A 27,093-nucleotide genomic window follows, 5' to 3' on the forward strand; every position below is an offset into this window, starting at 1 on the left:
GCACCTCCTAAGTCTCAAACTGTAATTCATTCAAAAGGTGGGGTTACCTTTGGGTGAGGGCGGAGCTGGCGGTCTGACGTCTGGTGACACGGGCCCACCTCTTCCTGTCGGTGTCAGAAAGGCAACTTCACCATATTTAGCTGGCTTGCCGAAGCTTTGCAGAGTTGATCTGTCAACCAGACTGGAGATCGTGACACTTATCGGCGCATACATCGCGCTGTTGACAGCTTTACTTTTGGCAGCTGAACGCATACTACGGAGGACGACGTCGTGGGTGTACGGCCCTCGGGAGAAGGGCCCGTATCAGCAGCTGTTTTTAACGCAGGAAAAGTAGCCGTCGTCTGACAGAATTCCAACTCTCCGACAGCCTAGCTAGTCAGCTAGCTAATTAGGGTTGCTTTCCCGACGTTAGCTTTGCTGTAGATACGAATTTATGACGTCTCTTTTAATGATCAGGTATCGGTAGGGATTCATTTGGACTCCGTGACCCCGCTGTGATGATATCCTGACAGCTCCTCAAACCACTGTCCCCCCCCCCCCACTCGAGCCTGGCTAGTGAGTTAACTTGGCTAACTAGCAGGTTTTCACTGCCACAGCGCCGCGTTGAGCAGCCAGCAGCTTTCGCCGTGGCAGTGAAATCCGATTGGATACGTTGACCGAGTGCAAACGGCGGTTTGTGGAGACTCCGAAGACCCTCGGCCGGCCAAGTGACCGTGCCGGAGGCCCCCCCTCCTCCTCCTTTGACAGGACACAGAGAGACCAGGACCCTCGGCCACTCAGCGCTGCAGAGGCGGTGCACAGCCGAAGGAGACACCGGATTGAACGGAGGAAGAGTCCCAAACGTTTGACAACTGTGATCCGGGAAGTGAACCGGGCATTGACCTCATGAATGGAAATCGGAACTACAGGTAATTTATTCTGTCCTTACTGATTCGTTTGGTGCTTCACGGTAGTCGTAGGAGTCACGTTTCCTGAGAAACGTAACATTATTAGCTAGCTAGTGAAATGAAACATCGGGATGTGGGGCTTTCTTCAACCGAAGGCGTTTAACCGTAACCAGGGAGTTTTTCTTTTTGTCTGCCCTGCAGTTAATTTGCCTAAACATGCGTCACAGTTGAAATGGTTTCATTGAAAATCGCCAGTCATACCAGGCTGCATTCACAGGTTAAATACTGACCTGTCCATAACACATCTCTGCCGGCTGATGAGGAGAGATCTCAGCGCAAACTCAGTCAGATGTGGGGACAGCTGCTAAAGAGGAGTCTCTGCATTATAGAAGACTTTAAACCCAGTGTGGCTTGTGGCAGAGGATGAACTCTGGCCTGGCCTTCCAAGCCCCCCACCCCCCACGTCTTGGTCAACAACTGACCCCAAACTGACCTCGGTATATTTTAGGATCGACATCCTCTTCCTGCATCTACGATCTAAGATGTGCTTTGTCATGCCCCAGATTTGTGTATACTAAAACATTTGTAACCTTTCCTAATGAGGGAGTTGCCAAACTTCAGTTATGGCTGTTGAGCCAGAGATAATTGTTTTAAATTGGCCTTAAAGACTAGTTATAACACATTTTTATCTGTGACCTTATGTAACATTGCACACTTTTGAATGTCACCGGAGATGCATGCTGTCACCTGGCTGCATCCAGGTTCTTTCTCTTGGTCTTAGTGGCAGTTAAACTGTCTGAACCACCTGGCCTTTGTCTCATCTGTAACGGAAGCTTTCCACTTATGTGACCATAAACTGAATGCTAGGTACTCTTGATCAGCCACTGACACATGATACAGCAGTTGGTTCACTGCCCACCTCCTCCTCCTCTTCAGAGGAGATCCCTCTCTGCTGCCTAATGTCTCATTATCATCTCAGCTCCTCTCAGGTGGGACACTTCCCAGCATTGCTAGTAGAAGGGACCACAAGGTGTTTTCCCAGTAACAGAGCACCTACAGTAGAGTAAAACATGTATGCACAGTGTGCCCTTTGAACTAGAATAAACTTGGCGTGTTCTTACAGGCCAAATGACTAGCTTGTTATCTCCCAGTTAAACAGGATGTTTAATCTGCCTCCTCCCCAAAATAAGAAAAGTTAGCCGATTTGCAATTTCATGCAGAGCATACTGCTAGCCTGCCTTACATTAAGTGCATTAAAGAGCGTGCTTCATGCTTTCACTTTGGAAGGCATTAATGCATTAATACAAACAAATAAACAGAAGTAGTTTTAATGTGCAGGTTTGAGGCTTCAGGGTATTAATATTATTGGTCTTCATACTGGTTCACAATCCCATATCACTGACGGCTGCAGTCAGCTCTGTCTGGGTGAATAATTGAAAGAGGGTCTTCCGTCAGTCAGTTAGTCAGTGGCTTGGAGAGTGGTGTGAAAATGCGAATGGATTGCCTGCCGAATTAGAAACTGACAGCGACTCTTCTCTCCAGAACTGGTCTGAGCAGCAGCTTATGTGGTATGGAAATCATGGCTCTGGAGAGCTTAGCACCAAGGGTGTAATGAGTAGAAGGCTTTTGAGTTTTAAATAAATCAAATCCATTTTGATGCGTTAACTCCACAGCGTGTCCCCAAACACTTTCTCACTTGATATTGAAGTAATATTACATTATGGCTGAGTTTTTAAGCCAGAACTAGTGATAATGTTCAAATCACGGGCACAGTTATATAGGACTCGTATTTAAAGTAATCTGTATTCTTTTGACACGCAGAACGCAGAGATTTGAAGGTTTCAGTGGCACTGGGGGTGTGACACATCTGAAACCGAGACACCAAACCGCAACGCCAACATCTTCCCGTGCTATGATATCCATGTGGAGCTGTTAATACCTAGCTCTGATGTTTCACAGATTATATTTAAAATGCATCAGTATGATGGAGGTCTTTCTTGTGTGGCGCTATACAAGAGAGCCTTGAAATAAGTGGTGGGTATTTGGGGAAATACGTTGCTTTAGTGCTGTGATTTGTTGTGCACCCTCTTGTTTGTTCTCCAGTCATCAATCTCTCACGTAACTGTTGGCACAGAAGGAAATAATCACATCAAACACATTGCTTTGCACCTAAATTTTGCCAGCAGCAAATTGAAAATAGCAGCTCAGTCCACTTCAAATGGGATTAATATATTAAAAAACAACAACAAAATCCGCAAATATGACACCTGTCACTTCCAGCCGTCATCTTTCTTCTCATGCATAATGCTAGATCAACTTCTATGAAGGTAGCATTAACCTGATCTCAGTCATTTCCACTGTGTTGCTGATTTTTAACAACATTATGCAGTGTGTAGTAGTGTCCTAGTCAGGAGGGATGCTGAAAGAAGGAAAAAGGGTGTGGAAGACTGAGGTGAAAGTCAAGATGAAAAGAGGAAGACCACAGCGACAGTTCATGTGGTGAAAGAGGGTGCGGGGGAGATGTAGGCAGATGATCCGCTCTGGTGTCCCCTAAAGGGAACAGCTGAGAAAAAGGCTGTCCAGCTGTTTGGTCTGTTTACCTGCATTAGCCAGTGTGATCCAACTTGACGGTTCCCCAGATTTATTCTGACCCCTCTCTAGAGAAAGAAATATTAATTAATCTTATAAAGTACATGGACCGGTTGTTATATAGCCTTTTTTTCTACTGGAGCACTCAAAACAACATACCTCATTCACCCATTTACACTCGGGATCAGGTCAGTATCTTGTCCAAGGATACTTAGGCATGCAGACTGGAGCAGCCAGGGATTGAACCACCAACCTTCCAATTAGTGGATGACTTCTCGACCTCCTGAGCTACATGCCAGAATTTTCACAGTAAACTCATCCCTTGTGGAATTCGGTGCCAGCTGCATCAGAAATTTAAAAAGCAACTCTCTGGCTATAAACTTGGAAATGTTGACGCTCTCAAATAGATCTCCAAAGCCTACGTTCGTTTCTCTGTGAGATTAAAACATTTGTTTGCAAATAAATATAACCTGCTACTGACTGTAAAACATTTTATATGAGGAAATGAGGAAAACTCTGAATCTTTCTAACCTTTGTATTATTATGAAAGTAACGGCCTTTATTGTGTAGGGGCTGATCAGGCTCAGCGGAGTGCATTAACGACGCCCATTCAGGAAAACCCCTCATATGAAGGTGTTACAGCTCGAGGAGAGCAAAATGACTTGTTGCTCATAGGGCTGCTCGCTTATGGGGGGAAATTATCTCAAGAAGAAACTTGCGTTCAATTAAATGAATCACCTTTAAGTCAAGTGAAAAACTAAAGAAATAGATCTTTGTGGACTGAAGTAATCCTGCCACAAAAATAGCAGATAGACTTTATGAAAAGGTCAAAACTACAGGGGAGGAAAGATGCGCTGAATAGCAAATCAAGAGAGTTACTGCCCCGCAAAATAGAGCATGGTAATGGTTTTATCTTGGTTTTCTCACTTTAATAACTGCAAAAGTAGAGTTTGAAATTAAAGATTGATTCCTTGAACAGCTTTAGTGGAAACAACTGTGTATATAAACATACTGGGCATATTGAAAGATTTACTGGAAGACAATGAGACGGCATGTACAGTACAGCAGGGGGGGCTCCCCCACCTTCCAGCTGTCACACTACACCGAGTAGCCAGGTGGGATTTGAGCTGGCTGGAGATGAGTCAGCTTCACATGAAAGGCAGCCTTGGGAGTGGGTTTTACTGTCCATTAACACATTAATAGGACATGAACTAGTTTAATGAAGAACGACTCTGGGAAATTAGTGTTTGTTTGTCGCACCACCGTCTTGCTTTTGTTCTCTTCGCTTCGTTCCCCACTTGTTTTTCTCACACTCGTGCGTTCGTTTCCCGCTCTTTTTCTTTTCTTTTTTTTCTTTAAGTTCACACAGTTACCACCCCCATTCCCTCCCGGGTTACTGCTTCTGTATCTTTCTCTGTGCCCCAGTGGGAAACTCTGCCTTCCCTGTCATTCTCCTTGTACGTTGATTCTCTGTGGATTTTCAGCAGACAGTGGGGTCGGCTTTGAGGGAGGGCTTAGTACTTGATTTGCAGTCTCTCCTCATAATGCTCAGTTCATTCAAGCAGCCTGCTGACAATAGGCAGTCCCCGTCTAAAACCCCAGCCACCCATAATGTTAACATTGGCATATTGTTGCTGGTTTCTATGGAGAATGCAGTTTAGCATTGCTTTTTAGTTGTTTTGGAGGGATTTTTTTTCTGTTGTTGTTTCACTGACCAAAGCTTCCTAAAAACATCTTTCTTTATTTTAAGCAGAATATAATCTCTTAATGTAATATGGAAATGGTAAGTGTTGGCTGTTGTTGGAACATTTTAACGGAGTTGAGCGTCGCCACGGCTGCTGTCTTGGTTGCAGAAAATAGATGCGACGAGGAGGGTTAGATCTGACTGTTAAAAGATTTATAAAATAGGTTTAATTTGACTGAGACCATAAACTCAGGAGGAAAATGTTTAGAGGTCAATGCAAATGACTTTTTTTCCATATGTTTCTACAGACAGAAGGTCTTTTTGTAGCCATGGCTGTTTCCATCTGGTGGCATTCAGATAAAACACGGGTTAAAGGCACTTCTGCTTCATTTCCCCTTGTGGGACTAATAAAGGTATATCAATATCAATCGATTTTTGCGACCCGGAAGCTAGATCTGTTTTTGGTCTGTTCATTCCTCAACTGAGGAGAATAAAGGTTGCTGTACTCTTGACTTCTATTGTTGCGTTTCCCAAAATAAAATCTGACAAATAAGCTATCAGAACGATTTTAACATCATCCCTTAAATGCTGTGGTCCTCTTATTTTCATTGAAAAAGTGTTAGTCATGTGTTGCAGTAGTATACTGGGCGGCAACTCAGTATGACACATGTTTTGGGCTTGCAGCTAGTGGGTGTGCATTTTGTGAAAAGCTAGAGGTCTGTGATGTGTCACCTTGCCCTCTTTTCCACCTCCACCTTCCCCCTTTTTCCCCCTTCCTGAGATCTGTTTTTGGGGGGAGCTCTAAGGGGCTCATTTTTTTTTGGGGGGGGGTATGGAGAGGAAGAAGGGGGTGGGTGGTGACTGAGATAGGGAAATGTATTTTGTTTTTGAGCTCACTGGAGAAAAAACAGAAGTATATTGGTTAATCAGTTCCAGTAGACTATGTTCATTATTATTCCATCCGGCATTGACAAGAGAGCTGTCAATAGGCAGTCACGTAAGGTAGAGGTGCATTTGTTTGGAAAAGAGGAGGTTGATTTAAATGCTTCTCAGGTGATATAATGACAGAATAATTCAGCAGAACCAGTGGGAGTCATTTAAGGGGCCAGTGATTCCCTTCATTTCTACCTTCTGCTGATATGTTAGAGGACTACAGAGGACTACATCAATTTTTCAGTACGATCAGAAGTCAGTCATTTCTGATTGTTGGCCTTTGGCCTCAGACATGTATTTAGTAGGTCTAAAACTTTAAGCTGAAGAATTTAAACAGGCATTTTGAACTCTTTGTATAAATGTGGGAAATTAGACTAAAGGAAAAGCGTACATGGCCAGAGGCTAAACGATATGTTGATGCTTATTTCATTTGCCTCGGTTGTATCAAGGTGTTAATTGTGTAAATAATTCAAAACCTTTGGCTGTAATTATATTAACTATTATTTATTAAAGTCCAGTTTTCAAACAAACTTTTAATGTAAGCCGGTTCTTATTAACACTTTAACATAACATCAAGTGTTGCTCTGTTTCGGTTGTAGTTAAGCTATTAGATTGCTCCATCCACTCTTCCACTCAGCCTGGACTAGTAAAAACGGAAAGCCCCATTTAACCTGCCTGAATAAATTCTCCCGGTCATTTTAACACAGCTAGGACTTTTTGTGTGTAAGTACACACATCTTTCTACATATGAATAAATGTATGTATAAAATATGCGTAAGCTGAGTCAGTAAGACGGCCCAATGCCAGTGAGTCAGAAGAAATTTCTCATAATAAATGATTCCTCGCCCCCCCCTAAAAATCCCCTCACCTGCATCTTTCTCAAAGTTTTGTCCAGTATTTAATCACAAATGGTGCAAAGATAACGAAATGCAATATGGAACTTAATGAAAATAAATTTAAAAGCTATAAAAGTGATGACAAGAAGATGTTTTATAAAAAGTTGGGGTAAGGGGTACTTTACCCTGACCTCTTCTTGGAACAAAACAATAGTTTTGAAGGTAAATTTATAATTGTTGCTTAATAATTTTGGGCCTTCGTGTTTATGTATGAATTTTTTCAGTTTTCCCCCCTCTCCTTCAGTTTCACAGTTGGTGAATGTTATCAGTCTGTGACCTTTCTGAACACCAGCCAGGCCAGTTTGGCACGGAAGCTCTTTCTCTGCACATACTTGGTATGCAAATTATGTAGTTGGTATTTTCTTGCTGATTTTTCTTGGAAAAAATGCGTCACGTAGATGGCAGCATATGTTACCCTAAAACCTGTACATCTTGATATTCTGGAGGGAAACCTTCAGTCTTGGCATTCACGTGGACGTTACTTTGGCGCATAACACCCAACTAAACACCGTTGCACGCTCTTACCAACAAGGCATCGGCACCCACTCTCCCTTCAAATTCTCGAGATCCCAATTCGATTGAGTTTCCCCGAGTTTAGCTTGAACAAACTTGAGCTACATCCACCAACAGTGTCCCATCCACCACAGAATATGTCCTGAGGTCAAAGCTGTTTTGAAGATACAAGAGGAACCGTTACTATGTTAGGGAAGTGGCTTAAACGCAGTTGGTTGGTGTACATTGTTCAGCATTAATCGTGAATTCACAGTTACCCACGTGAACCTCCTGATCTCCTTGTCTTTCTTTGTTGAGCTTGCAGGCACAGGGAGAAAATTCAGGCTCCACAAAGAAATGCCTGGAGATCCGGTAGAGCAGGTCATTCACTGATCAGGCGGTTGGTGGTTCAATCCCAGGCTTACTTGCCCTTCTACTTTGCAATTCAAAGTGTCCTTGGGTAAGATACGCAATGCCCAGTGCATCCACTGAAGTGTGAGCGCGTTCTTGGTGGTTACATTTTATTTTTATTCATTTATTTTTTAAGAGCACTGTATTTATGTGTGAATTGATGAACATAACATGTTTTGGCCCTAATGCTTGGAGTAAAAAAGTGCTATGTAAGTGCTGGTCTATTTAGCCTTTTACTCTGACTTCCAAAACATGCATGGTAGCTTATTCTAAATTGGTTGTCAGCTTGAATGCAAGGTGGATTGAGCACTTAAGTGCAGTGTGAATCTCTGTGAAAAGGCAAAATGTGGCTTGTAGTGTAACCTGCTTTGAGTGGTCAGATTAGAAAAGCTCTGGTTAAACAACAGTCGCTTCATTTTTCCTCCACACAGTCAGGCTCGTAAACTGTGCGCTGATAATGAACTAGATGGTCTTGTTCCTCTTTTACCTGGAAGATTTTTCGTCTGTGATTTTCAGAAAAAAAAACCCCCTCAGATTTTATTACTGACTGCTTGCAGAGGAAGTGATGTGTCTGGAGTATATTTGTGTATGGTTTGTTCTTTGCAAGTTTGAATTTTAATCTGCATTTGTCAATGCGAGGGTGTACCTTGCCTTTCACCTGTGACAGCTTGAATAGGCTCCAGCACTCCAATGATCCTGAATTGGATAAGCAGAAGAAGATGGATGGATCTGCGAATTGAGTGATTAAAAAAAAGTTGGTACTAATGATTGAAATCCATTGCATTCTTGTAATAATTACTTTAATTAATAAATTACTTTAACATCCACTCTTTAGCTCACGTTCTGCTTGAGTTTGTTCTCGTGTCTGATCAGGGACTCGTCAGCCTGTCAGTATGTGGCATCTTGTTGGTGTCTATCCGTGGTAGAGAGTGGCAGCGACTCCCTTGGGTGCCAAATGCAACACTCTTGAGATTGATGAGGGTGGAAAAAGAAGGGAGGAGTCTGGCTGTGAATGGTGTGCATCAATCCTTGCTGTCAGTCTTTCTGCGTATGTCTGAGAGTGTGTGTGTGTGTCTGTGTGTGTGTGTGTCTGTGTGTGTGTGTGTGTGTGTGTGTGTATGTGTCTGTGTGTGTATGTGTCTGTGTGTGTGTGTTTCTAGGATCTGGGTGTTGGGACTGACGCCATTGTGCCTGGCCACTGAGCACTCTCCCTGTTCCCACAGCGCTGGCCTCTCCGGATTAGAAACACAACAGCTGTATTGTGTGTGTGTGTGTGTGTGTTGGTGTGTGGGCTTGTGTGGACATGTGCACTCGTTAGTAGCGTGGACGTTTGTGTACTGGGGGATGTGGCTGAGGGAGTTAGCAAGGACTGGATGTCAGCCGAGCTTCTCACCAGCTAGTTATTCTGGCTCTGAGCCCACTGTGTACAGTGTGACTGTGTTGTGTTGCAAAGCAGCGGAGTGAAATGAGTTCACATTGCTGAGATGTTTCTTGAAAATATTCATACTCTAAGAAAGGCATCTCAATTATTGGTTTGTGATATAATGTTTACTTGTATCTTATTCCATGTGCACCACTGCAGAGCAGTGTGGCGCTGATGGCTCAGTAGCTTGTCTTTGCCAAAAGTTTTCTAGTAATACAAAGAAGCCACTAAGGCATCTAATTTAATATCAATGACTGCGTGTGGATTCTTATTTATTTCATCATGATGTGACGATGTAAAAGGAGGCGGAAGTGCTTTTGCGTGAGCTGAGTTGGGAACAAATTAAACACATTCAGGGAAATGTTCACTGTAATCTTTAATAAGCTCTTAAATAGGTCTAAATTCAGAGGAAATGGGACCAAAAAAACAGGTTTAATCTCGATTAGTCGATCTGGGTTAATTGGAAGCACAAGATTAGCTTAAGTTGTAGCAACATTTCACATAAGCCATTTTTACACATGAACCCCACATAATGTTGGCAGAATCGGTTTAAGCAATCGTCCTGTTTTCTTTACTCTCATGTAAAACATGGAAATTGTCACTGTGAACAACATTCAGTGTTCGACGTGACTACACATTACAAGTGCCACATAGTGCTAAAGTGAAGATGTTAAAGATGTATGAATGAGAAACTATTAAAATTATTTAAAAACATGATGATGATAAACGATAAAGACGTATGAATGCTGCGTGCTTTATATGCAAGAGATGAATTGTGTTGTAGAATGTCTGGTGTGCAAAGAAATTAAAAATAAAGCAAATTACCACCTGTTCTCTGAAAGCTTAAACTGTCAAGAGTCACAGCTGTCTTTGGAACTTATTATATTTAAACATGGTCTAAATTGTGAATGACACATTTTTTAATGTTAGTCTTTCAAAACAATATTTAAAAACTTATGTCATTGAAGAAATCTGCTATCAGTGAAACTACGGTAGATTTAATTCAGGTTCTGAATTTTTCAAGCACAGAAAAAATGGAAATGGTCATTCATTTGTCATTGAGCCTGTTGCTAACAGAAAATGCTACTTCGATGTGGGACGGACTGTCATTTGTTAGGTGTTTGGTTTTCACTTCAAGCGACGTGGACAGCGAAGTTTGTGAATGTGATAACTCGAGAAGGAAGCGACGTAGGAGTTTCAAATTGATACCATAGGTATTTCTACTAAAAATCTTGGACGAGTTGGATTCTCAGTGAACTTCACCTCAGGGTCATGGTGAGAGGTCACGTTTTCCAAAAAAACTTGTGACTGTGATAACTTGAACAAGGTGATGTGGCAGTTTCAAATTGATACCATGGGTATATTTATTAGGAGGCTGAGGGGTAGCACTGGTGGCCACTAGTATTTCTCTAAAATGTGGAGATGCCTAACATCTCAGCCCTGTCTTTGACCCCTCATCCCAAACAGGTCGCAGCGAATGGCTGCTACTCCGTGAGCCTGGTTCAGCCAGAGGTTTCTTTCTGCTAAAAGGCAGAAATTGTTATTATTATCTTATTGTTTTTTTCTTCCCACTGTCGCCAAGTGCTTGCTCATAGGAGGTCATCTGATTCTTGGGGTTTTCACTTTATCATTGTAACGTCTTTACCTTACGATATAAGTGCCTTGAGGCAACTATTGTGATTTGCTGCTACATAAATAAAATTGTATTATGGAGCTTTGTAAGATTTGGCAACATTTTAAAACCTCTTAAATGGCAATCCATCCATTTTCTTCTGTTTGTCTAATTCAGGGTTGCAGTTGGGCTGGAGCCTATGCCTGTCATAGGGCAAGAGGTAGATTGGTGACCTGTCCAGGTTATAATCTGTCACTCTCACATTCACACCTAGGGCCAATTTCGTGTTGCTAAGAATAACCTGACATGCATGACTGTGGGAGGAAGCCATAGTACCCACAGAGAACCCTCACAGAAGCAGGGAGGAACTCTGCACACAAAGGCTCCAGCTGGCCAGTTGATTTGAATCCAGGCTATGAGCTATGAGAGAGAAAAAATACAAATAAATCCAGTCTTTAGCACACTCATTGTCTTAAATAACTGCCCTAAAATTAAAACAAATAATTGATCCCAGGGTTTAAAAACCTTTTAACCTTTTTTTTTCTTTTCTTTTCTTTTTTTTTTTTTTTTAAACCAAAAAAATTAAATACATGAATGAACGAAGTTGGTTTTTTTTTTTTTTTTTTTGTTCGGACTTTTTGCCCTCTTTTACTTTGCACATTACAGCCTGGGGGAAAACATACTTATAGATTACATCTACTCTCTTCTGTTTAAGACGTCCTTCCTGTAATTACCTAAAAGTGCACAGTGCACGAATACACATGCAGCATGGCATTTTTCAACTTGCGGAGGTTTCCTCGAACACTTACAGATGCTGAGTCTAAAAAGACTTGGTAACCGTTTTGATGTACACGTCTGTGGTTCAGATTTCACTGTTTGTAAAGGCAAACTGTAACAGGCGCTCTGCCAGCAGTCAAAGACTTTAATGCCCTTTGCATATTTTGATTATCATTTCGTGTTTTTCCTCTATAGATGTTCCTGTAAATTAGTGTCAGCACGCTTGCGTGTTGTGGGTTGCGCAGCTTCCCACACACCTAGCAAGCCCCAAGTGTCCCCAAGGTTTGATTGTCAAGGTCTGAGTCACCGTATAAAAATATCAGTACTTAGTTGTCATGAACGTCTTGCTGAGAGTTGCCTCTGAATCTTTTATACTGGTACTGTGTTTTTTAAATTTTTTTATAACAAAGCGTGAGATTTGTACTGCTCTCACGGTCACTCCACCTCCATCCCCAGTTAAACTTTCCTCTCAGGCCGTCTCGTTCCTGCTTTTGTCGATAACTCCGTTTGTTATGTCTGTCTGTGGAGGGAACTGAGATGCAGCTTTCAGGAGAGAAAGATGCAGGGAGAGATATTTGGCCTGTTGCTGAATGATCGGGGTCAGGGTGGCTATTTGGAAAATGCTGTAAAAACACATCTGTGTGCCATGCTTGGTAAATTTTCAGCATCACAGCATGGTGCCTGCCATGCATGTAATGTTGTGATATTCACAGCAAGCAGTAATCACTGCAAATGCATGCTTTTGCAGGTTTTATTCATCTGCAGGAATCAAAGTAGAAAAAATCAAAGGAAAAAATCTTTTGGTTTCTTTTTTTTTTTTTTGTGCACAAGAAGTTTGGGGCTTAAGGAAACTTAAGTTTATTTTCAATTGTTTTTGTGGAGATTTAACCAAAAACTGAGGTGGAGCTTGAAGTATTTTCACCTTGCATGCACCATTACAAGATCTTAAAAGTGACAGACTCGCCCATAATCGCGATTCACAGGAAGCTAAAGAATGCAGAGGCCGTCTAGCCAAATACCACAGTGATGGGACCGGTGTTTTGATTACAGCGGTACAACTTGTTTCGATGCCACGACGGCATGACTGCAGGAGGCAGGTTGATGGGGCGTTTAGCTTCAAAGAACTAAACGATTGTTTCAGGAAGACGTGCCATTTGTGCGAAATGCCAGAAATAGTAACTAATTGTGTAACGTGGGAAATATAAGGCCCTTCTTTCAGCATGCCGGTGCAAAACCACAGCTACAAATTACTGTACATCCGTCTGTGGTTTTCACATCGAAACAAAAGTAAGTGGTAGGGGTGTGTGTCTGTGTGTGCAATGCCACAGCTTGTTGCTCTGTGGTATGCCTTTTTTTTTTGTTTTTGTTTCTTCGTTTCTTTTTTCTTCCTTTTTTCTTTTATTCACCGCAAGACCCCATCATTGCTACTGTAATTCACTCACTGCATAATCCAGGAACAGGATGCTCATGTATGTGTTTCTGTGCCTGTGGTGGCTCTGTGACTCACACTGAATGGAAGTCAGAGGTAGATGAAAGCTAGAAAAAGCCAACTCTGCCTACTATAATCCTACCACTCCCTGCCACCCCTCTAATACTTCCCAACCTCACTGGGACCGTAACAAAAAAAGAAGCGTTCTTATTAATGAATAGCTTCTGGAAGTTTGTATCAAGGACTGGAATTTGTGGAATTAGCACACACCTTTGCTTGCTTGTCTTCCTCCTCTTTTCTGTTTCGCCTGTGTGTCTCAAATCAGGCTTACCTCACAAGTTTCACTAAGGGGCCCAAGGGAATTACCATTACAAAGTACGTGTGCACATAGTTTTGTGTGGGAGAGACGACCACGACAGGAATTCCAGACTTCTCTTTTTTAGCATTTTACCCCAGCAGCTATTTCAAACAAGTGGCCTTTACTCTCTATCAACCATGTTAGCCTTCACTCCAGAGCCCACCAGGGGAGCAACTGAAAAATTGAGCAGGGCAGAGAGCACCAGCTTCCAAAGCCCGACTGTAAATAAACAAGCTCACGTTGTCTGCCGATTCGTCACAGAAGGTTTCTGTTTCTGTTGTGGAGAGGTTTTTATGAACTTCCCTTCAGCTGGGCCCTCAACCCCAGTATCACCCACAGATGACAGAAATGTGCAATGAATCACACACATAATATGACTCATGTTTCTGTGACACATTGGGGGCAGAGCCCTAGGCATTGAAAACTGAAAAAAGTGGTTGTGAAGAGGCATGCATAAAGCGAGTCTCTCTGGAGTTTTTGTGTAAAAGTGTCTCTTGTATAACAATATCCTAGTGAACTGTGGCATTATAAGTTGAATCCAAACAGTGTATTGGCACATCAGCATAATCGTTTGGGCCGTGTGAAGGCAAGCCTCAGCAGAGCCAGAAATAGCCCTGACATGAGTGTGGTGCATTAAGTTGAACAGAACGCTCCGTTTCTGGATCAAAGTGACTCATGTCGAAGACATCTCATGGTCTTGGTGTTGGTGTGCGCATGTTCTCTTAAGACCAAACGTGTGATCTGTGTCGCACACAGGTCAACTGCCCAACGCGTGTTTTTCGTTCTCTTAGTGCTACACAACTAGCCTTCATTAATATTGCGCGGTGCTGTTGTAGTTCCAGGAGAAAGTTGAATCATTGTTTTTCCTGCTCCTCCTTGAGTTGGCAGATCCTGTTAAGTCATCTGAAATGTGATGACAGTCATGTCGGAGGGATGTGAAGTCACAACATTGAGTTTGTTTATTTTCTTTTTCTTCGCGGTGTTTCCGTTGATGCTTTATGTTGTTATTTGGATGAGAGATTTCTTATGATAGAAGCTGTTGTCTTGCATCATTGAATAGGTTGGTCATCATCAAGAAGGGTATTTCATCTGGTGACTCATGCACCTCCTCATTCAGACTTTGTATATAGTTAAAATGAAGCGAACACATGTTTCATTGTGAGTCGATGTGTCATGAAGCACATGTCAAAGAGCTTACATTTCTGTGGGTTTTTTCTCTCTCTCTCTCTCTTTTTTTTTTTTTGTTAAAGTATGACAGTATTCAGTACACAGTCATTACTATTCATTTCTTTACTATATGTTTCCCTGCATATCTGCATCATCTCTAGGCTTTCATCAGTATACTTAAGTTCTAAGTGTTAGATGTGGTTTCAGTGAGTGTAGCATGTTTGTTTCCCCATGTTTGTTTATTAAAAAACAGAAAAGTATCTTTTAATTCATCGTGCATCTTCTTTCTTTCTTTTTTAAATGAATAAATAATTGCTTGTGTCAAAAATTAAACTCCAAGCGAATAATGTAATATTTTCTAAGGAGTATATTGCTAAATCTAATCACCTTTTAGACTTTACTGAAGATAAACTAAAGGTCGGAAAATGCTAAAGGTTCCAGGATGTGTATCAACCTCACATCATCTTTTAATTTACCCCCCCCCAGGAGCCGTTGGGGCCCAGTCCCTGTTCTCCATGCCTCGGCGGCCTGGCTATGGCACCATGGGGAAGCCAATCAAGCTGCTGGCCAACTGCTTCCAGGTGGAGATCCCCAAGATGGATGTCTACCTCTACGAGGTGGACATCAAGCCTGACAAGTGCCCACGGCGAGTCAACAGGTAAGATTGATCCACTGGCTGCTTTCTGGAAAACCTCTCACATGCAATATTTACATTAGCTACATTTCTTGTTCTAATCCATCATGAAATATTGAGCAGCTTGAAGTGACCAAGCACTCGCCAGAGCGTACCTGTAGTTGTTGTACACAGAAGATATTGTTTGTGTTGTACAGGAGGGGCACGGGATAAAAGCAAAATCTAATGCTAGCTTTTTTAGCCTGGCTTATAGCTGCCAACTGCCGCTTCTGTCCAGTGGAGAGCTCACAGCACACAGTGTAAAGTTACTGTTACTTCTGTCGGCATGCACTTTTTTACAAGAGACAGAACAACTGCAAATCTTTTCTGTTCTTCTTGTGCAGGGAGGTGGTTGACTCTATGGTGCAGCACTTCAAGGTGACAATCTTTGGGGATCGCAGGCCAGTCTACGATGGAAAGAAGAGTTTGTACACAGCCAACCCACTGCCTGTGGCACCTACGGGGGTGAGCTGCAGAAAAGACACAGACACAAAGGAGACAAACGCTCCTTTTTCTTCAGTGCAAACTGAATATAAACCGCGTACTTGCGGATGTTAAAGAACGTCGACGATGTTCAGAGCATCAATCTGTCTGCACTCCTTTTGTTTTGGCCCACAGGTGGACCTGGATGTCACTCTCCCAGGAGAGGGAGGGAAAGATCGGCCCTTCAAAGTTTCCATTAAGTTCGTGTCTCTGGTCAGCTGGCACATGCTCCACGAGGTGCTGACTGGCCGCAGCATGCCTGAACCCCTTGAGCTGGACAAGCCTATCAGCACCAACCCTGTACACGCAGTGGACGTAGTACTGCGAAACTTGCCCTCCATGAAGTGAGCTGCTTATTGCTGTCATGTTTTTTTTTTCTTGAATGATTTCCTTATAATACCATGTAAGATAACTGGCAGGTAAAGTTATGGAATGAACTTAAATTAGGAACGTTTTCATCCTTAATTTACTTTTACCTTTTTTCTGTAATTTCTTTAGCTTCATCTTCAGTCACCAAACACAGACATTGTAAAACCCAATCCCTGAGATACTCATAGCAAATACTATGTATTTATTTTGTCCTAGTAGCACTAATATCAGCACTCCGATCCCAGCGGAAATCAAACACGGCTGACACGGTCGCTCACAAGCACCTTACCACCTTTCATTCAGTATCGCTTCCCTAAGGCTCAGCAAAAGCACAGTTGAACACAATATTGCCAGAGCTGTAATGAAAACCTTTTTCAAAGCATTATTAAAAAGTGGTAATATCGACACCTTTCATTTAGCTGTGCTCACAAGTTCTGGCAGCCCGGTATTACATTGGCATTTTGACACATTGCAAATGTAGGATTTGCAAAGACGAATGAGACCTATATACAATAGATAATGAGTCTTTTTAGACAGGTAATAGGAGGTTAATGGGTCTGGGCAATGTTACCACCCTCATCTCGCTGATGTACTTTCAGGCCATATTGAACAGCAGCTGAATGTGACTCCGCATAAATTCATATTAACCTACATTCTCAATTCAAGCTAATTTTACTTTTTCTTTCATCTTCAACACCGATTTCTTTTGCTCCTATTTGACCTTTTGTTTTTCAGGCATAGCCGTGAGATCATGGTATGCTAATCCATATGAGCCAAAAATTCAGACTGCTCTAAATGCTCTGCTTTAGGACTCTTGATGATGATGATGATGTAATTGAGAGGGGATATCTTAATATTGCTATCTTAGGTACACAGCATTGGCTGTGACTGAAATGGCCTCAGTCACTTACTTTTCTAATCTTCTGTTTGCAACTGTCAGCCAATCAGAAGAAAGCTGGCTTGATTAACAGGTGGCTTAAAGGGAGAAGTGCTAAAACACCTCCGTACAGACACGGTCAGACTGCATCAAGTCGCAGATTTATATACTGTTAGTCATATATAGAGCTACTCTACTAGAGGCCAGAAATAAAATTGTGGAGCTGGAAATGAGTATGATTGGGTTCCCTTTAATATCGAACTTATAATTCCCCGTTTTCTGCATCTAGGTACACTCCAGTGGGCCGATCCTTCTTCTCTGCTCCAGAAGGCTACGACCATCCTCTGGGAGGTGGGAGGGAAGTTTGGTTTGGTTTCCACCAATCTGTGCGCCCTGCCATGTGGAAGATGATGCTAAACATTGACGGTAAGAACAAAAACCCAGTGTTTTCCTTGCCATCATTTTTTTTTTTTTTTTTAAATTCTTGACTCAAAAACAAAAGAGTAAAGTCCATATTCCTCATATTACTAAATATTGAAAAATGCCCAACACCCACAGCCTTTTCTTTGTAATTCAATTTTTGGTTGTTTACAGTCACAAAATCAATTTTGCCGTTTCACTTTTGCAGCTGGGGAAGCTGGATTATAATATCAAGTCTCCATGTTACAGTTTTTAGAGTTTTTGCACATGATCTTTCCACTTTTTATTTGAAGAAATGTAATGACTTTATTGAACAAAACTTTGACATGCTTCTTAATAGATGCATGTCAAACTTTATTTGTTTTAATAGCAATGATGGGGTCTGGCAGGCTCACTTCATGCTGTACTGGGGGCCAAATGTTTTCATGAATACCTTCTGTAGTCTAAAGAGAAACGTAGGCTACGTTCACATTGCAGGCGAAAGCGCATCAAATCCGACTTTTTGGACCCTATGCGGCCCATATCCGATCACGGTATGACCGTGTGAACCGCACAAATCCGATATTTTCAAATCCCATCTGGGTCACTTTCATATGTGGTACTGAATCCGATACATATCTGATGTTTTAGAAAGCGACTGCTGTTTGAACGGTCATGTCGCATTAAATCCGTCTTTTACATCACTGACACTAGACAGACGCCAATTATCAGCGCCGGAGAAGCGCCCGAGAAGACATCGTGAATGCTTCCTGGCCATCCCGTGTAGATGTTAGTGAAACTGTTGGGAAGACAAGGTTGGAGAAACGTGAACATTTTATTTGTACTGTATAATCTGCAGGTTCTGACAGAAATCTGCAACTATCCTTTGAAGCACCGCTCCTCTCTAAAACGGCAATAAGGATTATTAGGCCATATGTAAATAACAAAATAACTTCATAACTTAAAGCAAAATTGGGAAACGTAAATAAATAAATAAATACATTTTTATTTATATAGCACCTTTCAAGACAGAATCACAAAGTGCTGCACATAAGATTACAAGTCATAAAAAGATTTAAAAAGAGAAAATAAAACAGGCAAAAAATTAACCAAAAGCAGTTTTAAAAAGGTACGTTTTTGCACAACCTGCAGACGATCCAGAGAACCTTTGCTTAGACACATAAACAGCGAATTACAATAATCCAAGCGTGACGAAATAAATGCATGTATAGCAATCTCGAGTTCAGAGCGAGATAAAACCGGGCTTAGCCTAGCCACATTTCTTAAATGATAAAAACAAGACTGAAACCAGAGATTTCACATGCCCATCCAATGTGAGACTCGAGTCAAAGGTGACACCTAAATTCCTGATAGAGGATTTAACATAAAGTGAGAGAGGACCAAGTCAAACGATACTGTTTGGTCTGGGTCTAAACAGAGCGCGTTGTGTGATGTCGTCTTTTGCGCATGTGGGCGACTTTGAGGGCTCACACTAGAGCGCGTTTGCTGTCACATTTTATTTGTAGTGTGAACAAGCAGACAAAAAAATCGGATTTGAGCATTAAGACCTGCAGTGTGAACATAGCCTTAAAGATTAGCTTTTTGCTCTTGTGTTGTCACGCAACCAACCTCGAAACTCCTGCTGTTTTATGTTCAGTCACCGGAAAACCGATTCGATTTGTTAGCGTTGAGTTAATTCTGTTGGCTAAATGTGGGTTGTTTGGAAATGAGTAGAACTGTTGAAAATCGAAATCAATAATTGGCTCTAGCTTGAGCTTCCTATCAGTAGAGAAACATAACACGAGACAATGCACTACAATTTCAATCTGTTGTTATTTGTGGAAAAATATGCGGCAGAGGGGATGGCAGAGAATGTGTCCTGCCATATGCACACCGCAGGAGGCTTTTGGAGATTGTGTCTGGCAGGGCTGCTGATAAGAAAGAGTGTGTGAGCGAGAAAGCGCCTAAGGAACACGGAGGAAAGTGGGTTCTTGGCTGGATGGGAACTGACTAGTTTGTTGCTGTGGAGACGGAGAGAAGCATGTACGTGTGTGCTTGTGCTGTTGTGCCTACATATATGAGACTAGTGGGTGTTTCTGGGGTCAGGAGGGGTAGCTGTGTGGAGCGTTTCCTTGAGACGGCTTTTGTTTAGTTCTAAGTGCTTGAAGCCGCTGTCTCTTTTGGAGCATCTCTGCTGCTCTCTGATTCTTTCTTTGTCTTCTTTGGCCTCTTGTACAGAACACTTGGCCACCTGAAGTGTCTTGTCTGCTCTTCATCAGCAAACTAGAACTCCGACTGTTTGCAAACCATTCACATGTTGCATTGTATATTTGTAAAGCAAAGTAGTAAGCCTGCCTTAAATAGCCAAGCACGAAGGAAACAAACACTACCTCCCACAGTCTGCATTTTGTGCGTGTAAGTACTCTCAACAGCTACTTCATTAGGTACACCTTTTCAACTGGTCTTTAATGTTAAAAATCTAATTGGCCAAATAGATGTCAGCAACTACTTTAGTCGTGGTCAGAACGACCTGCTGCGGTTCAAAATGAGCATTAGAATAAGAAACAAATGTTATTTAAGTAACTTTGAGTGTAGCATGGTTCAGCCTTCTTTAGTGTTTCGAGTCTGACATCAATGGAGCATTTACAAACGGCTTCAAATCAAATGACTCAAATAGCTACTCTGTATGCAGAAGAGCACCTGTGAAGACACAACACATAGAATCTTAAAGTAGATGAGCTACAGCAGCAGAATTCCGACCCCCTGAATGGAGGTAGGGTCAGAATTTGGTGAAAACAACATGAAGGAATGGATCTGTCCTGCCAGAAATCCTTGGTTCAGGCTGCTGCAGGTGATGTAATCGTGTGGGGGATATTTTCTTGGACTACAGGAGTATTGATGCTGACCATGTTCATCACCACAGTATACTTCTGATGGCTGCTTCCAGCAGAATAGCATGCCATCTCACAAATCTCAGATCATCTCAAGTTGGTCTCTTGAACATGACGATGAGTTCACGTGTACATCAATCCAATAGAGCAGTAGGAGATTCCCATCATGGATGTGGAACCAACGAATCGGCAGCAACTGTTTGATGCTATCATGTAAAAATGGACGAAAATCACTGATGAATGTTTCCAGCACCTTGTTGAATCAGTGCTGTGAAGAATTAAGTCAGTTCTGAGGCAAAAAGAGGGTCCAACCCGATACAAGCAAAGTGTATTTAATGAAGTAGCCAGTGAGTGTAAAGGAAATTATTTTAATTGCAGAGCAGTGAGATGTTTTTAAAGGTTTTCTTTTACTGCGGTGACTCAGACACTTCTGCGCATAGATAATGAAAACAGAATGCGTGGGAAGGTAAGCTAAGCGTCATAGATGTGCGTTTTTAGTGTTTTCAGAGACGATTTTTACATGACAACGCATCACTAGATTACTTCTCAAGATTCTCATCCTCACCGCCGCACTTCTCCATCTCCCCGTGTCCATTTTTGGGTTTCCTTTGATCTGACTTTTAGTTTTGTCATACCTGTTCTTTTTTTGTTTCCCCCTCTCTCATCTCACAGCTACCTTTATGTGCTTATACACAAGGTGCTAATGCAAGGTAGCCTCCACATCCCCTTCTGCATGAATCATGCTTCCTGCGCTGTGTGGTTACCATGCACATTTTGAATGAACATCAGGAACACAGTTTGTTCCTTTTGGAGTCTTCTTTGCTGTTATAGCTCAGCTGGTTTTGACTTAAGCTTTTATTTTTTTTATTCTTATCTCCACTTGAAAACAATGTCTTTGGGAAGTGCCGCGAGTGTCCCATTGGCACATACCTCCGCTGCCTGCTAACCGTGCACTGAAAAGGCAGAAGTGTCACCAACTGTTCTACTCGCGAAATTTGGTTTCCTGTGACTTCTTTCTCTTCATCAAATTGAAAGTGAATTTGAAGGCTGGTGTCATTTTGGCACTTTAGAGGAAATTCGGTGCAGATGACGAGTTTTTCTTGACGTCATGAAACTTTCGAAATCGCTGTAAAAATGGTGGCTGTACTGGATGTTTTTCATGGGTGCACCAGAAGACGAACTTGAAAAGGGAAATTGGCTAAGAAAAAGAACGTAATGCTAAATGTTCTTTCTGTTGATTGGACAGCCTTTTATTTTTTTTTCTGATGTCGCTTCCTGTCCAGTAATAAACAAAACATGATTTTTGACTCGATATAACTTTTTTCTCTTTCTCTCTCTTTCAGTTAGATATTGTTTGCAGTGCGTCATATTCATTTTTCGGTTTTGTTTTTTTGTTGTCGTTCCTAAATGACACTAGTTGTTTTGTTTTTTTGCCTTTGCAGTGTCTGCCACAGCCTTCTACAAAGCCCAGCCAGTGATCCAGTTCATGTGTGAAGTGCTGGATATCCACAACATCGACGAGCAGCCTCGGCCCCTCACAGACTCGCACAGGGTCAAATTCACCAAAGAAATCAAAGGTGACGAGTTGAGTTCAAATCGGATTAAACTGGGACGCCACAAATCACAGCTCTTCATACAAAAGCAAATGCTTAATGGTAACACTTTGTATTATTCGCCAGGTTTAAAGGTGGAGGTGACGCACTGTGGAACCATGCGGAGGAAGTACCGCGTCTGCAACGTGACGCGTCGACCTGCCAGCCATCAAACGTGAGTCAGCCTCTGGGGCGGGCAAGGGAATAGGAGCCACTGCGAACAGTGTGCGAGTGAGATGAAGGCAGGGGAAACCGGAGGATGTGTTCACAGAATCACCACCAAACAAACCAGATAATGGCTGACTCATCCGACAACCATGCGCTCGATGTTAGTCATCCATTCGTGAGGCAGCTGTGTGGCTGCAGTGTCGCGACTGAACTGCTCTGTGTGCCATGACTACAGTTTGATTATTTTTCTTTAAAAAGGGAAATTATCACAGAAAGAGTGATTTGTCAGTTTAAGCCTGACAAAAACACGTGGATCTAAGCTTGGTAGTCATTGTTCACTTCCCTAAGCCATTTCTTTCATCCTGAAACTGACAATAAACCAAATATCTATTTAAAAACAAATAAAAAAATATGTTAAGACTTTTAGCAGTTAAATAGCTCTTTCTAACATTTGCATTGCTCTTGACAAAAACTCTCCTCTCTGCAGGTTCCCTCTGCAGCTGGAGAATGGCCAGACCGTAGAGCGTACTGTAGCCCAGTACTTCAGGGAGAAGTACAACCTGCAGCTCAAATATCCACATTTACCCTGTCTACAGGTGGGCCAGGAGCAAAAGCACACCTACCTGCCCCTAGAGGTGAGAGAAAAGAAACTGCATTTCCACTCAGTTATGGGGGGGTCGGGGTCTGACAGTAACTATTAAATCAAGCATGATGGTCTGGTGGGCAGCTCCCAGAGCAGCTGAAGAAAAAGCTCCGGTTTGCCCAGGGGGGGAGAAAAAAAAAAAAGGAAAGCCTCTTATTTGCTTTTGTTTCCTTGCAGGTGTGTAATATTGTAGCTGGTCAACGGTGCATCAAGAAGCTGACAGATAATCAGACCTCCACTATGATCAAAGCCACAGCTCGCTCTGCACCTGACAGACAGGAGGAGATCAGCAGGCTGGTGAGTTCTGGAAATGCCCTCTGAATACGGCTCTCCTGTCTTCTACATGCACACGGTTTGAATATAGGAAATTACAATAAAAGGCTTTGTTTTTAAGAATTGTCTGTTCAGTAGAGAAGAGGGGTGTCAAACATAAGGCCCAGGGGCCAGAATTGGCCCGGCAAAGGCTCCAATCTGGCCCACTGGACAACCTTGGAAAAATGTGAAGGAGGCCCTAGATTTTGAACTTTTAGTTTTATTCTTACAGTTTATCCCCCCCCTCACACTACACTATTATTAAATAATAATATTAATATATTTTACTGATATAATTTAACACATTTTGTATCGGTTTATCAGGCAACTGTAGCTTGAAATTTCATTCAGTAGTATATTATTAGTAATACTGCTGCATGTATTGCTGATGTATTTATGTTTACTGCTGTTAAAATTAAACCAGCAGAGCATTTCATCCCTCTGTAGTGCTTCAAGAATGCATTCCCAGTGGTTGAGTTTAGATTCGAGGGCAAAAGTAAGAGCCTCTTTTGGGGGTCGGGGTGACTGGGTGCATTGTTAGGCTTGTTGATACTTGGTTGCTGTACTGTTCACCTTTTGTGTTAAATTACGGGTCTTATAATCTCCTCGACTACATTCTCATTTTATATTGTGAGCAGAGGCAGGTCTACACGTTTCTATATCACATTTGGTCACTGCAGGCTCAACAAAATGTTGTAATCTTAATAGCTTTAATGTGGAGCTACTATAGTGTCTGCAGCATGCTGTTTAGAGAGAGGATGACAAACTATGTAGTGACTCCCTCTGGCCACCGTCAGATCAGCAGCACACATGTAATACCTGCCCTTACCTTATTAAACCCTGTCTTGCTATCTGTTGACTGTGGAGCAAAATGGCCACGTTTGCCCACAGGAAATTATTGTAGATGTCACTGCGCTGGCATTTTCATTATACGCAACATTTCTCGTAACTGAAAGAACATGGTGGTTGGAATAACAGATTGAATGTTGCAGGAGGACAAAACAAGCAAATAAGCTGTGTTTGTCAGAACTACATAATGGATCCTGTAATACTTTTGGTTATTGTGGTCATGGGTCCTGTTCTGGACAGAAGTGCTGACATTTGACATTTTGTGGCATGTCAGTAATTTTCATTTAGTCTTTTTTTTCCTTTTGCATCAACATCATATGAACACTTTAAGACTAGCTTTGTTACAGCTCTACCTCACAACCAGCTCTTCGAGGTTGGTTGTGGATTGCCTAGTGTGTTTAACACTTGCTTTTATATTAACACATTGAGTATAAGGTTTAAACACTGAGCTTTAAAGGCAATCACATTTTGCTACTTCACACAGATCCGTATATCCCCTTTGTTTTCAGTCATCTTTAGGCAGAGTAGTGGTGATGTGTTAATCATTTAAAGGCGAGAGAAAAATGTCATTTTAATTGCAGATTTTTCAAAGGTTACTTTTAGCTCCCAAAAGCCACCATAAGTGTGCGAACAGCAGCAGAAACTTTGGGAGAATGCTTGCCTCTATAGCACACCCTCACAGCACTGCGCTGGCTTTTAGTCATGCTGTCAAAAGTTACCTTAGCCTGACCCTTCCTAATTTTACTTCTCTTTGCTTCCAGGTGCGCAGTGCCAACTATGAGGCAGACCCTTTTGTGCAGGAGTTCCAGTTCAAAGTGCGTGACGAGATGGCCCACGTGACGGGGCGAGTGCTACCCGCCCCCATGCTGCAGTACGGCGGCAGGGTGAGCACAGAGCACTTTATGGTACCCTTCCTTTAAATCACGCCCATTCTCTCTGTTTGTCTGACACGCTCTCCCCTTCTGCAGCCTTTACTCCACTTTCTCTATGGGGGAACTAACCCACTGGCTTCTGTGTGTGCTCCATGATGTCACCGTTTTTGGTCTTTGTGGTTCAGTCTCAGTAGTGCAGCCTTTTATTTCAATTTTTAGAAACGTTTAATAAGTTCACGATGTTGAGGCGGTCATTTGGATATTTATAACTTTTTAATCATTTGCAACAAAGATTATTTTGAATCCAAAAGATCACCCAATTCATGATTGGATCGCTCCTCGAGTGCATTTGATACGGAGCAAAAAACATTGCTAATGCTAAAGTGTAGAAGCAGCTTATTGAGCTTGAACCTCAATGTTGATTAACATCTTTCTGTTTATCTTGGAGGAAAGCACCAATTGTAATGTAATAATGAAACCTTTGACACAGAAATACACACTTTACTAAATGTTATGCACACAGTAAATTACATCTTAAATGCTACAGTCTGCAGCACACAGTGCAAATGGCTTTACAGTTAATTTTCAAGCTAATTTTTTATAAAAGCTTGTTTTTATGGAGTCAGTGTTTGTCAAAATGTGAATTTATGTACAAGTTTGGTGTGGGTCATGGGTGCGTTTGGACTGTGCGGATTTTCCGAAACTGCGTTTAGCTGTATGTGGTTGTTGAGTCTGTATGAGGAGTGTGAATGTGAGTGTTTTTCTGCATAATCGCAAGTACATCGCGTGAGATTGTAGTGTTGTTTCAGAACCGCACTGTAGCCACGCCCAGCCACGGCGTGTGGGACATGAGGGGAAAGCAGTTCCACACCGGGGTAGAGATCAAGATGTGGGCCATTGCCTGCTTCGCCACACAGAGGCAGTGTCGAGAAGAAATCCTCAAGTGAGATCCTGTGCTAATATTTTTTTTTTTCTCATCCCAGTGGTCTCCTTCGTAGGTTCTTTTGTCTCACTGTGAATATGGTGGCGACGCTCAATCACATCACCGTGCGGTATATTTATAATATGTCATCATAAATATTTCTAAATCATGTCTTTTTTTGCCTTTCTCATTAAAATACTTAAGTTTGTTTTTGAAAAATGGTTTAAATCTTCCAAAATTAACTAAAATATCAACAGAATCAGAAATTAGGTTAAAATAAATAAATAAATAAAATAAAATAATAATAAAAATATATATATAGATAGATAGATAGATAGATAGATAGATAGATAGATATAGCTAGCAAAAGTTAAAAGAACAGCAGCACCTTTTAACACAAACTGATAAAACAGTGCCCCCTGGTGGGGAAAGAAAATTCAGTTAAAATTTTAAGAGGGTGATTACAAAAAGTACCTTTGAGCTGCTTTGATGTTAGAAATGAGCTCATCTGTTTACGGGTGCCTTCCCAAACTGCAGAGCACAATCAATTCATAATTTCTGGTTCAAATAAAACCCAACTAGAAGAATCAGATCATCTGAGCAGAACACGGATGGCCATGTTGTTTGAAGAAGAGGCCTAATGTTTCCTTTTGATGTCTTTGTTTTTACTAGCGGAACAGTACACGTTCTGTTAGACAGAAGCAGTGTTTAACTCTAAACACTAAAATCCCATTCCTGTTATTATCTAAAAGCATTTTAACACCTACTTGAGAAATTACAGTGCCTGTGGAAACATTCCAGCTGGAGTTTCAAGTACTCAGATTTGTTCAGGCTTTCAAAATGCAGTTTTGAGACACGAATTTAGGATGAACAACAACATAAATAGACATTAGTTTGATTTTGGGCATTAAGACATAATGGCTAAGCTAACTGCCTTCAATACAATATTCATGTTTTGCAGAGAAACCTTGGCACTATTTTTTTTTCTTTCTTTTTCCCCCTGAGCTCTTCTTCAGATGCTACATTCTTGGAGCTCTACAAAAACAGTTGTCTTCATTGTTTACTCTTTGCTTGCTTCCGTTCTTCATGTCAGGGGTTTCACAGACCAGCTGCGTAAAATCTCAAAGGATGCTGGGATGCCCATCCAAGGCCAGCCGTGTTTCTGTAAATACGCCCAGGGAGCAGACAGCGTGGAGCCCATGTTCAGACACCTGAAGAACACCTATGCCGGACTGCAGCTCATAATTGTCATCCTGCCGGGAAAAACTCCTGTCTACGGTTAGAAAACTGCTTAAAATGAGACATATTTGAGTCGAGAGCAGTGTTGGGTACTGACAAACAAAGTCATTTGTTACAAGTTTTGCCTACTTATAAAAAGATTACTT

The 27,093-nt window shown here is 41.8% G+C and overlaps 1 protein-coding gene across 3 annotated transcripts in view; it reads left to right on the forward strand.

Annotated features, from left to right (window-relative positions):
* Positions 1-101: 101 nt before the first annotated feature.
* The window catches only part of ago3a (argonaute RISC catalytic component 3a), a 40,775-nt gene continuing 13,783 nt past the window's right edge, over positions 102-27,093 (forward strand). Inside the window, exons 1-12 of one of the 3 annotated variants that reach the window (XM_087848347.1) lie at positions 102-908; positions 15,145-15,316; positions 15,676-15,796; positions 15,950-16,158; positions 17,350-17,486; positions 21,793-21,927; positions 22,030-22,117; positions 22,598-22,745; positions 22,931-23,050; positions 24,676-24,819; positions 25,596-25,729; positions 26,802-26,986. In XM_087848347.1, the coding sequence (XP_087704473.1) occupies positions 890-908; positions 15,145-15,316; positions 15,676-15,796; positions 15,950-16,158; positions 17,350-17,486; positions 21,793-21,927; positions 22,030-22,117; positions 22,598-22,745; positions 22,931-23,050; positions 24,676-24,819; positions 25,596-25,729; positions 26,802-26,986 (1,612 nt within the window). In that variant the 5' untranslated portion in view covers positions 102-889. Of the gene's footprint in view, positions 909-15,144; positions 15,317-15,675; positions 15,797-15,949; positions 16,159-17,349; positions 17,487-21,792; positions 22,118-22,597; positions 22,746-22,930; positions 23,051-24,675; positions 24,820-25,595; positions 25,730-26,801; positions 26,987-27,093 lie in introns of all 3 variants that reach the window. The other 2 variants (XM_087848348.1, XM_087848346.1) reach the window with 2 other exon arrangements.

The sequence above is a fragment of the Neolamprologus brichardi genome, chromosome 11 (genome assembly GCF_056152115.1).
Source record: "Neolamprologus brichardi isolate AB-2024 chromosome 11, ASM5615211v1, whole genome shotgun sequence".
NCBI classification, from domain to species: Eukaryota; Metazoa; Chordata; class Actinopteri; order Cichliformes; family Cichlidae; genus Neolamprologus; species Neolamprologus brichardi.